This window comes from Pezoporus wallicus, unplaced genomic scaffold (genome assembly GCF_028554395.1).
Source record: "Pezoporus wallicus isolate ANWC-B61680 ecotype Strahan unplaced genomic scaffold, APGP_CSIRO_Pwel_v1 contig_10710, whole genome shotgun sequence".
NCBI lineage: Eukaryota > Metazoa > Chordata > Aves > Psittaciformes > Psittacidae > Pezoporus > Pezoporus wallicus.
The window spans coordinates 36,885-49,041 of record NW_026639526.1 but is presented as its reverse complement, the minus strand read 5'-3'; the positions used below and the strand labels follow the sequence as shown (position 1 = coordinate 49,041).

Sequence of the window (12,157 nt, the reverse complement as noted above, 5' to 3'; positions counted from 1 at the left end):
GGTTTCCATGGCGACGATGGGGTTTCAATGGCGACGATGGAGTTTCAATGGGGTTTCCATGGCGACAATGGGATTTCAATTGGGTTTCCATGTCGATGAAGGGGTTTCAATGTGGTTTCCATGGCGACAATGGGGTTTCAATGGGGTTTCCATGGGAACCATGGGGTTTCAATGGGGTTTCCATGGCGACGATGGGGTTTCAATAAGGTTTCCATGGCAACAATGGGCTTTCAATGGGGTTTCCATGGCGACGATGGAGTTTCAATGGGGTCTCCATGGCGACGATGGGGTTTCAATGGGGTTTCCATGGCGACGATGGGGTTTCAATGGGGTTTCCATGGCGACGATGGGGTTTCAATGTGGTTTCCATGGCGACAATGGGGTTTCAATGGGGTTTCCATGGCAACCATGGGGTTTCAATGGGGTTTCCATGGCGACGATGGGGTTTCAGTGGGGTTTCCATGGCGATGATGGGGTTTCAATGGGGTCTCCATGGCGACGATGGGGTTTCAATGGGGTTTCCATGGGAACCATGGGGTTTCAATGGGGTTTCCATGGCGACAATGGGATTTCAATGGGGTTTCCATGGCAACCATGTGGTTTTCCCCCCCCCCGTCTGCAGGTGGACATCAGTGCGGCCGTGGCCTACACCATGGCAGCCAAGGAGGAGGGGGAGCTGCAGCTCATGCGCCGCGCCGCCGCCATCACCTCCGAGCTCTTCAGCAAGTTCTTCAAGGAGCGCGTCATGGAGATCGTCGACGCCGACGAGGTCGGCTTGCGGGCCCAAAAACACCGCTTTTTGACCCAAAATCCATCTCAGGACCCCCGAAAACCCCGCTTTTCAACCCAAAATCCACCCCGGGACCCCAAAAACACCGCTTTTCAACCCAAAATCCATCCTAAGACCCAAAAAACCCCACTTTTCAACCCAAAATCCATCTCAGGACCCCAAAAACACCGCTTTTCAACCCAAAATCCATCCTAAGACCCAAAAACACCGCTTTTCAGCCCAAAATACACCCCGGGACCCCAAAAACACCGCTTTTCAACCCAAAATCCATCCTAAGACCCAAAAACACCGCTTTTCAGCCCAAAATCCATCCTAAGACCCAAAAACACCGCTTTTCAACCCAAAATCCATCCTAAGACCCAAAAACACCGCTTTTCAACCCAAAATCCATCCTAAGACCCAAAAACACCGCTTTTCAGCCCAAAATACACCCCGGGACCCCAAAAACACTGCTTTTCAGCCCAAAATCCATCCTAAGACCCAAAAAACCCCGCTTTTCAACCCAAAATCCATCCTAAGACCCAAAAACACTGCTTTTCAGCCCAAAATCCATCCTAAGACCCAAAAAACCCCGCTTTTCAACCCAAAATCCATCCTAAGACCCAAAAACACCGCTTTTCGACCCAAAATCCATCCTAAGACCCAAAAAACCCCGCTTTTCAACCCAAAATCCATCCTAAGACACAAAAACACCGCTTTTCAACCCAAAATCCATCTCAGGACCCCAAAAACACCGCTTTTCAACCCAAAATCCATCTCAGGACCCCCAAAACGACGTTTTTCAACCCAAAATCCATCTCAGGACCCCAAAAAAACTTTTTTTTTCAACCCAAAATCCATCCTGGGAGCACAAAAACGCCACCTTTTAACCCAAAATCCATCTTAGGACCCCAAAACACTGCTTTTCAACCCAAAATCCATCTCAGGACCCCCAAAAACACCGCTTTTCAACCCCAAATCAACCTCGGGACCCCAAAAACACCACTTTTCAACCCAAAATCCATCCTAAGACCCAAAAACCCCGCTTTTCAACCCAAAATCCATCTCAGGACCCCAAAAACACCGCTTTTCAACCCCAAAAATCCATCCTAAGACCCAAAAACCCCGCTTTTCAACCCAAAATCCATCTCAGGACCCCCAAAAACACCGCTTTTCAACCCCAAATCAACCTCGGGACCCCAAAAACACCACTTTTCAACCCAAAATCCATCCTAAGACCCAAAAACCCCGCTTTTCAACCCAAAATCCATCTCAGGACCCCAAAAACACCGCTTTTCAACCCCAAAAATCCATCCTAAGACCCAAAAACCCCGCTTTTCAACCCAAAATCCATCTCAGGACCCCAAAAACACCGCTTTTCAACCCAAAATCCATCCTAAGACCCAAAAACCCCGCTTTTCAACCCAAAATCCATCTCAGGACCCCCAAAAACACCGCTTTTCAACCCAAAATCCATCTCAGGACCCCAAAAACACCGCTTTTCAACCCAAAATCCATCTCAGGACCCCAAAAACCCCGCTTTTCAACCCAAAATACACCCCGGGACCCCAAAAACACCGCTTTTCAACCCAATTTTTCCCCCCATTTTTCCTAAACCTCCATTTTTCCCCAAAACCCCATTTTTTCCCTCATTTTCCCATTTTCCCCCCATTTCCCCCCACTTCCCCCCATTTCCCCCCATTTCCCCCCATTTCCCCCCATTTCCCCCCCATTTCCCCCCCACTTTAACCCCGTTCCTGCCCCACTGCAGAAGGTCCGTCACTGCAAGCTGGCCGAGGCGGTGGAGCAGGCGCTCGAGGACAAGCGCTACTTGGGGGGCGCGGACCCCGGCGCCGTGGAGCTCTGCTACCCCCCCATCATCCAGAGCGGGGGGCACTACAGCCTCAAGTTCAGCGTCGTCAGGTGCGCCAGACACACGCGTTCTGGGGGGCAGACCCATAGATTCTATGGGGCAGACCCACGGATTCTATGGGGCAGACCCACGGATTCTATGGGGCAGAGCCACACGTTCTGGGGGGCAGACCCACGGATTCTATGGGGCAGACCCACATGTTCTGTGGGGCAGACCCACAGATTCTATGGGGCAGAGCCACACGTTCTGTGGGGCAGACCCACAGATTCTATGGGGCAGACCCACGGATTCTATGGGGCAGACCCACGGATTCTATGGGGCAGAGCCACACGTTCTGGGGGGCAGACCCACGGATTCTATGGGGCAGACCCACATGTTCTGTGGGGCAGACCCACAGATTCTATGGGGCAGAGCCACACGTTCTGTGGGGCAGACCCACAGATTCTATGGGGCAGAGCCACACGTTCTGGGGGGCAGACCCACGGATTCTATGGGGCAGAGCCACACGTTCTGGGGGGCAGACCCACGGATTCTATGGGGCAGACCCACGTATTCTGGGGGGCAGACCCACGGATTCTATGGGGCAGACCCACATATTCTGTGGGGCAGACCCATACATCCCATAGGACAGACCCATAGATTCTATGCCGCAGACCCATAGATTCTATGGGGCAGACCCACGGATTCTATGGGGCAGACCCACGGATTCTATGGGGCAGACCCACAGATCCCCACAGAGCAACCCCATACATCCCATAGGACAGCCCCATGCATCCCATAGCACAGCCCCATAGATTCTATGGGGCAGACCCATGGATTCAATGGGGCAGACCCATAGATCCCCATAGAGCAGCCCCATAATACCCATATGACAGCCCCATACATCCCATAAGACAGACCCGTAGATTCTATGCCGCAGACCCATAGATTCTATGTTGCAGCCCACGGATTCTATGGGGCAGACCCATGGATTCTGTGGGGCAGACCCATACATCCCCATGGGGCAGCCCTATCAGTCCCCATAGAGCAGCCCCATACATCCCATACGACAGACCCATACATTCTATGCTGCAGACCCATAGATTCTATGGGGCAGACCCACGGATTCTATGGGGCAGACCCACATATTCTGTGGGGCAGACCCATAGATCCCCATAGAGCAGCCCTATAGGTCCCATAGGAGAGCCCCATAGATTCTATGCCGCAGACCCATAGATTCTATGTTGCAGACCCACACATTCTATGGGGCAGACCCACACATTCTATGGGGCAGCCCCACACATTCTATGGGGCAGACCCACAGATCCCCATAGAGCAGCCCTAGAGGTCCCATAGGACAGCCCTATGCATCCCATATCACATCCGCATCGATTCTATGGGTCAGCCCCACGGATTCTATGGGTCATCCCCACGGACTCTATGGGTCATCCCCACGGATTCTATGGGTCATCCGCACGGATTCTATGGGTCAGCCGCACGGATTCTATGGGGCAGCCCCACACATTCTATGGGGCAGACCCACAGATCCTCATAGAGCAGCCCTAGAGGTCCCATAGGACAGCCCTATGCATCCCATATCACATCTGCATCGATTCTATGGGTCAGCCCCACACATTCTATGGGTCATCCCCACGGATTCTATGGGTCATCCCCACGTATTCTATGGGTCATCCGCACGGATTCTATGGGTCATCCGCACGGATTCTATGGGTCAAGCCCACGTATTCTATGGGTCATCCGCACGGATTCTATGGGTCATCCGCACGGATTCTATGGGTCAAGCCCACGGATTCTATGGGTCATCCGCACGGATTCTATGGGTCATCCGCACGGATTCTATGGGTCATCCGCACGGATTCTATGGGTCAAGCCCTTGGATTCTATGGGTCATCCGCACGGATTCTATGGGTCATCCGCACGGATTCTATGGGTCATCCCCACGGATTCTATGGGTCATCCCCACGTATTCTATGGGTCATCCGCACGGATTCTATGGGTCATCCCCACGTATTCTATGGGTCATCCCCACGTACTCTATGGGTCATCCCCACGGATTCTATGGGTCCGCCGCCCAGACGCTATGGGGCAGCCCCATAGGGCAGCCGTACCTAGCGCTGTGGGTCTGCCCCATGGCAGTGACCGCCACGCGCTGCACTTCGGGGCCATCACGTGCGCCATGGGGGTGCGGTACCGCTCCTACTGCTCCAACCTGGTGCGGACGCTGCTATAGGGCACCATCAGGGGCAGCCCCATAGGGGTCAATGGTCCCCATAGCTTTATAGAGCAGCCCCACAGGTCCCATAGGACAGCCCCATAGATTCTATGCCGCAGACCCATAGATTCTATGTTGCAGACCCACACATTCTATGGGGCAGACCCACACATTCTATGGGGCAGCCCCACACATTCTATGGGGCAGACCCACAGATCCCCATAGAGCAGCCCTAGAGGTCCCATAGGACAGCCCTATGCATCCCATATCACATCCGCATCGATTCTATGGGTCAGCCCCACAGATTCTATGGGTCATCCCCACGTATTCTATGGGTCATCCCCACGTACTCTATGGGTCATCCCCACGTACTCTATGGGTCATCCCCACGTATTCTATGGGTCATCCCCACGTACTCTATGGGTCATCCCCACGGATTCTATGGGTCCGCCGCCCAGACGCTATGGGGCAGCCCCATAGGGCAGCCGTACCTAGCGCTGTGGGTCTGCCCCATGGCAGTGACCGCCACGCGCTGCACTTCGGGGCCATCACGTGCGCCATGGGGGTGCGGTACCGCTCCTACTGCTCCAACCTGGTGCGGACGCTGCTGGTGGAGCCCGGCGCCGAGGCCCAGGAGCTCTATGGGTTCCTGCTCCTGCTCCACGAGAGCCTCCTCAGGGAGATGAGGCCTGGTGAGGGGATGGGGGGGGGGATGTGGGGGTCTATGGGGGTCTATGGGGTGGATATGGGGTGGATATGGGGGTCTATGGGGTGTCTATGGGGGTCTATGGGGTGTCTATGGGGGTCTATGACAATCTATGGGGGTCTATGGGGTCTATAGGATGGATATGGGGGTCTATGGGGTGTCTGGGGTGGATATGGGGGTCTATGGGGGGGATATGGGGGGTCTATGGGGGTCTATGGGGTGTCTATGGGGGTCTATGACAATCTACGGGCTTCTATGGGGTGTCTATGGGGGGGATATGGGGGTCTATGGTGTGTCTATGGGGTGGATATGGGGGTCTATGGGGGTCTATGGGGTGGATATGGGGGGATATGGGGGGGATATGGGGGTCTGTGGGGGGGATATGGGGTGTCTATGGGGGGTTTATGGGGGTCTATAGGATGGATATGGGGGTCTGTGGGGTGTCTATGGGGTGTCTATGGGGGTCTATGGGGGTGTATGAGGATCTACGGGGGTCTATGGGGTGTCTATGGGGGTCTGTGGGGGGTCTATGGGGTGTCTATGGGGGGTCTATGGGGTGTCTATGGGGGTCTATGGGGTGTCTATGGGGGTCTGTGGGGGGTCTATGGGGTGTCTATGGGGGTCTATGGGGGTGTATGAGGATCTATGGGGGTCTATGGGGTGTCTATGGGGGTCTGTGGGGTGGATATGAGGGGACATGGGGGGATATGGGGTGGATATGGAGGCCTGTGGGGGGGATATGGGGGGCTAAGGCGTTTCTATGAGGATCTATGGGGTCTGTGGGGCTCTATGGGGGTTGTTTTGTTCCATTTTCCCCATTTCTCCCCCCATTTCACCCCATTTTCTCCTGTTTCCCCCCATTGCGCCCCATTTCTGCCCCATTGCGCCCCATTGCGCCCCATTGCGCCCCATAGGCGCCCGTCTCTGTGACGTTTACGGCGCCGTCATGGACGTGGTGAAGCGCCAGCGCCCGGAGCTGCTGGGCAAGATCACCAAGAACCTGGGGTAAGGGGGCAGGGCGCTATGGGGCAGGGCGCTATGGGGCAGGATCGGACCCCTATGGGGCAGGATTGGGTCCTATGGGGCAGGATTGGGTCGCTATGGGGCAGGATCGGGTCGCTATGGGGCAGGATTGGGTTGCTATGGGTCAGGATTGGGTTTCTATGGGTCAGGATTGAGTCTCTAGGTGTCAGGATTGGGTCATATGGGGCAGGATTGGGTCGCTATGGGGCAGGATCAGGTCGCTATGGGGCAGGATTGGGTTGCTATGGGTCAGGATTGGGTTTCTATGGGTCAGGATTGGGTCTCTATGGGTCAGGATTGGGTCGCTATGGGGCAGGATTGGGTCGCTATGGGCAGGATTGGACCCTATGGGGCAGGATTGGGTCTCTATGGGTCAGGATTGGGTCGCTATGGGGCAGGATTGGGTCCTATGGGGCAGGATTGGGTCCTATGGGGCAGGATCAGACACCTATGGGGCAGGATTGGGTCGCTATGGGGCAGGATTGGGTCGCTATGGGTCAGGATTGGGTCCTATGGGGCAGGATTGGGTTCAGTTTGGGTCAGGATCGGGCCCCTATGGGGCAGGATCGGACACCTATGGGGCAGGATTGGGTCCTATGGGGCAGGATTGGGTCGCTATGGGTCAGGATCAGACCCTATGGGGCAGGATTGGGTCGCTATGGGGCAGGGTCGGACCCCTATGGGGCAGGACTGGGTCCTATGGGGCAGGATTGGGTTCAGTTTGGGTCAGGATCGGGCCCTATTGATCAGTATCGGGCCCCTATGGGGTAGGAATAGGGCAGGATTGGGCTCTATAGATCAGGATCGGGTCCCTATGGGGCAGGACTGGGTCCTATGGGGCAAGATTGGGTCCTATGGGGCAGGATTGGGTTCATTTTGGGTCAGGATCGGGCCCTATTGATCAGTATCAGGCCCCTATGGGGCAGGATTGGGTTCAGTTTGGGGCAGGATCGGGCCCCTATGGGGCAGGATCGGGTTCAGTTTGGGGCAGGATTGGGTCGCTATGGGGCAGGATTGGGTCGCTATGGGGCAGGATCGGACCCTATGGGTCAGGATTGGGTCTCTATGGGGCAGGATTGGGTCTCTATGGGTCAGGATCGGGTCTCTATGGGTCAGGATTGGGTCGCTATGGGGCAGGATTGGGTCGCTATGGGTCAGGATTGGGTCGCTATGGGGCAGGATTGGGTCGCTATGGGGCAGGATTGGGTCGCTATGGGTCAGGATCGGACGCTATGGGTCAGGATTGGGTCGCTATGGGTCAGGATCGGGTCGCTATGGGTCAGGATTGGGTCGCTATGGGGCAGGATCGGACCCTATGGGTCAGGATTGGGTCTCTATGGGGCAGGATTAGATCGCTATGGGGCAGGATCAGACCCTATGGGTCAGGATTGGGTCTCTATGGGTCAGGATCGGGTCGCTATGGGTCAGGATCAGACCCTATGGGTCAGGATTGGGTCGCTATGGGTCAGGATCGGGTCGCTATGGGTCAGGATCAGACCCTATGGGTCAGGATTGGGTCGCTATGGGTCAGGATCGGGTCTCTATGGGGCAGGACTGGGTCCTATGGGTCAGGATTGGGTCTCTATGGGGCAGGATTGGGTCTCTATGGGTCAGGATCGGGTCTCTATGGGTCAGGATCAGTCGCTATGGGGCAGGATTGGGTCGCTATGGGTCTGCCCCACAGGTTCGCGATGGGCATCGAGTTCCGCGAGGGCTCCTTGGTCATCAACAGCAAGAACCAGCAGCGCCTCAAGAAGGGTGAGCACGGACCCAAAAACGCCTTTTTTCACCCCAAAATTGCCCTTTGTCACCCCAAAATTGGCTTTTTTCACCCCAAAAATGGCTTTTTTCACCCAAAAATGGCCTTTTTCACCCCAAAATTGTCCTTTTTTACCCCAAAATTGGCGCTTTTCACCCCCAAAATGCCCTTTTTCACCCCAAAATCGGCCTTTGTTACCCCAAAAAGGCCTTTTTCACCCCAAAATTTTTCACCAAAATTTCCCAATTTCCCCCCAAAATTTCCGATTTCCCCCCAAATTACCAATTTTTCACAGAATTTTTTATTTCCCCCAAATTTCCAATTTTACCACAAAATTTTCCAATTCCCCTCCAAATTTCCAATTCCCCCCAAATTTCCCTCCAAAATTCCCATTTCCCCCAAAAAATCCCAAATTTTCACTGATTTTTTCCTACAAATTTTCCTATTTTCCTCACCAAAATTCCCAAATTTTCACTTATTTTTTTCAATTTCCCCCAAACTTCCCAATTTTCCACCAACTTTTTCCAATTTCCCCCAAAATTACCCCAAATCCCCACCAAAATTCCCACATTTCCACCAAATTTCCCAATTTCCCCCAAATTTCTGACATTTCACCCAATTTTCCACCAAAATTTCCCCCAAATTTCCTGATCTCCCCAATTTCCCAAATTTCCCCCAAATTTTCCCGTTTCCCCAATTTTCCAAATTTCCACCAAATTTCCCAATTTTCCCCAAATGTCCAAAATTTCCCCCAAATTTCCAAAATTTCCCCTGAATTTCCCGATTTTTCACCAAATTTCCCCAATTTTCCCCTAAATTTCCCAATTTTTCACCAAATTTTCCCAAATTCCCCCAAATTCCCAATTTTTCACCAAATTTCCCCAAATTTCCCCCCAAATTCCCAATTTTTCACCAAATCTCCCCAAATTTCCCCTGAATTTCCCGATTTTTCACCAAATTTTCCCAAATTTCCCCCCAAATCCCCCCATTTCCCCCCCGATTCCCCTCCCCCCATCCCAGGCATGGTGTTCAGCGTCCACGTGGGGCTCTCGGAGCTGCCCAATCGGGACGGGCGCCGCCCCGAGGACCGCACCTACGCCATCTTCATCGGGGACACCGTGCTCGTCGAGGAGGTCACCCCTCCCCCACCCCCCTCCCCCACCCCCCGCCCCATGGGACCCATCCCCCGCCCCCATATTCCCCACCCATCCCCCCCCCATGGGACCCATTCCCCTCCCCCCATCCCCACCCATCCCCCACCCCCATCCCCCCCCATTCCCAGCCCCGTTTCCACCCCCCACCCCCCCATGGGCCCCAATCTCCCCCCATCCCCCACCCAATTTCCCCCCATATCCCCCCCATCCCCCAATCTCCCCCATCCCCCCCCATTCCCCTCCCCCTTCCCACCCCCATTTCCCCCCCATGGGCCCCATTCCTGCCCCATCCCCCACCCCATTTCCCCCCATCCTCCCCATTCCCTTCCCATGGGCCCCACATCCCCCCCCCATCCCATTTCCCCCCATATCCCCCCCCAATCCCCCCCATTCCCAGCCCCATTTCCAGCCCCCTTCCCCCCACATCCCCCCTGATTCTCCCCCCATCCCCCCCCATATCCCCCCTGCCCCACATCCCCCCCATTCCACCCCATATCCCCCATTCCCACATCCCCCCACATTCCACCCCATATCCCTGCCCCACATCCCCCCCATTCCACCCCATATCCCTGCCCCACATCCCCCCCATTCCACCCCATATCCCTGCCCCACATCCCCCCCATTCCACCCCATATCCCTGCCCCACATCCCCCCCATTCCACCCCATATCCCTGCCCCACATCCCCGCCCCACATTCCCCCCCCACATTCCCCCCCCCCATTCCCTGTGTCCCATAGGAGGGCCCGGCCACGGTGCTCACGGCCGTGAAGAAGAAGGTGAAGAACGTGGGCATCTTCCTCAAGGTGAGCCCGCAGTGGGGCACGCTGGGGGGGGGACAGCAAATGTGGGGCGAAAACAGAAAATTTGGGGTGAAAAACAGAAAATTTGGGGTGAAAAACAGAAAATTTGGGGTGAAAAACAGAAAATTTGGGGTGAAAACAGCAAATTTGGGGCGAAAAACAGCAAATTTGGGGTGAAAAACATGAAATTTGGGGTGAAAATGTCAAATTTGGGGTGAAAATGTCAAATTTGGGGAGAAATATCAAATTTGGGGGAAAACATCAAATTTAGGGTGAAAACGTCAAATTTGGGGTGAAAACAGCAAATTTGGGGTGAAAATGTCAAATTTGGGGAGAAAACGTTAAATTTGGGGAGAAAACAGCAAATGTGGGGTGAAAATGTCAAATTTGGGGTGAAAATATCAAATTTGGGGTGAAAATATCAAATTTGGGGTGAAAACGTCAGATTTGGGGGAATATCAAATTTGGGGGAAAACATCAAATTTGGGGTGAAAACGTCAAATTTGGAGTGAAAATGTCAAATTTGGGGAGAAAGTGTCAAAATAGGAGTGAAAAAGTCAGATTTGGGTTGAAAACATCGTTTTTCCATCAAATTTTTGTCTAATTTCCCAATTTCTCCCCAAATTTGTACCAATTCACACAATTTTTCCCGTTCCACCTCAAATTCACTCCAATTCCTCTCAAATTCACGTCAAATTTGTGCCAAATTCCCCCATTTTCCCCCAAATTTGTCCCAATTCACCCAATTTTCACCCATTTCCGCCCAAATTTGTCCAAATTCACGCAATTCTCACCCATTTCCCCCAAAATTTGTCCCAATTCACCCAATTTTCACCTGTCCCCCCGAAATCCACACATTTCCCCAATTTTCCCCCAAATTTGTCCCAATTTTGCCCGCTCCACCTCAAATTCGAATTCCCCTCAAATTCACGTCAAATTTGTACCAAATTCCCAATTTTCCCCCATTTCCCAAAAAAATTTGTCCTAATTCACCCAATTTTCACCCATTCCCCCAAAATTCACGCAATTCCCCCATTTCCCCCAAAAAAATTGTCCCAATTTTCCCCATTCCTCCTCATTCACTCCAATTCCCCTCGAATTTTCATCAAATTTGTGCCAAATTCCCAATTTTCCCCCATTTCCCCCAAAAAATTTGTCCAAATTCACCCAATTTTCATCTGTTCCCTTGAAAATTCACACAATTCCCCCCAAAATTTGTCCCAATTTTCCCCATTCCTCCTCAAACTCACTCCAACTCCTCTCAAATTCGCATCAAATTTGTGCCAAATTCCCAATTTTCCCCCATTCCCCCCAAAATTTGTCCCAATTCACCCAATTTTCCCCCATTCCCTCCAAAATTTGTCCCAATTCCCCAATTTCACCCCCCAAATTCACCCAAATTTCCCCGTTCCCCCTCAAAACCCCACCAATTCCCCTCGAATTTTCATCAAATTTGTGCCAAATTCCCAATTTTCCCCCATTTCCCCCAAAATTTGTCCCAATTCACCCAATTTTCATCTGTTCCCTTGAAAATTCACACAATTCCCCTTAAAATTTGTCCCAATTTTTCCCATTCCTCCTCAAATTCCCACCAATTCCCCTCAAATTCGCATCAAATTTCTGCCAAATTCCCAATTTTCCCCTTTTCCCCAAAATTTGTCCAAATTCAATCAATTTTCATCTGTTCCCACAAAAATCCACACAATTCCCCCCGAAATTTGTCCCAATTTTCCCCATTCCTCCTCAAATTCCCACCAATTCCCCTCAAATTCTCATCAAATTTCTGCCAAATTCCCAATTTTCCCCTTTTCCCCAAAATTTGTCCCAATTCACCCAATTTTCCCCCATTCCCTCCAAAATT

At 52.9% G+C, this 12,157-nt stretch overlaps 1 protein-coding gene across 1 annotated transcript in view; it reads left to right on the top strand.

Moving 5' to 3' along the window:
- Window positions 1-622: 622 nt before the first annotated feature.
- The window catches only part of SUPT16H (SPT16 homolog, facilitates chromatin remodeling subunit), a gene marked incomplete at its 5' end in the record, with an annotated part of 44,898 nt that continues 33,363 nt past the window's right edge, over window positions 623-12,157 (top strand). The window contains 7 exons of the mRNA XM_057414790.1: window positions 623-769; window positions 2,541-2,692; window positions 5,374-5,546; window positions 6,475-6,565; window positions 8,268-8,341; window positions 9,363-9,475; window positions 10,234-10,299. Coding sequence (XP_057270773.1) covers window positions 623-769; window positions 2,541-2,692; window positions 5,374-5,546; window positions 6,475-6,565; window positions 8,268-8,341; window positions 9,363-9,475; window positions 10,234-10,299 — 816 coding nt within the window. The remainder of the gene's footprint in view (window positions 770-2,540; window positions 2,693-5,373; window positions 5,547-6,474; window positions 6,566-8,267; window positions 8,342-9,362; window positions 9,476-10,233; window positions 10,300-12,157) is intronic.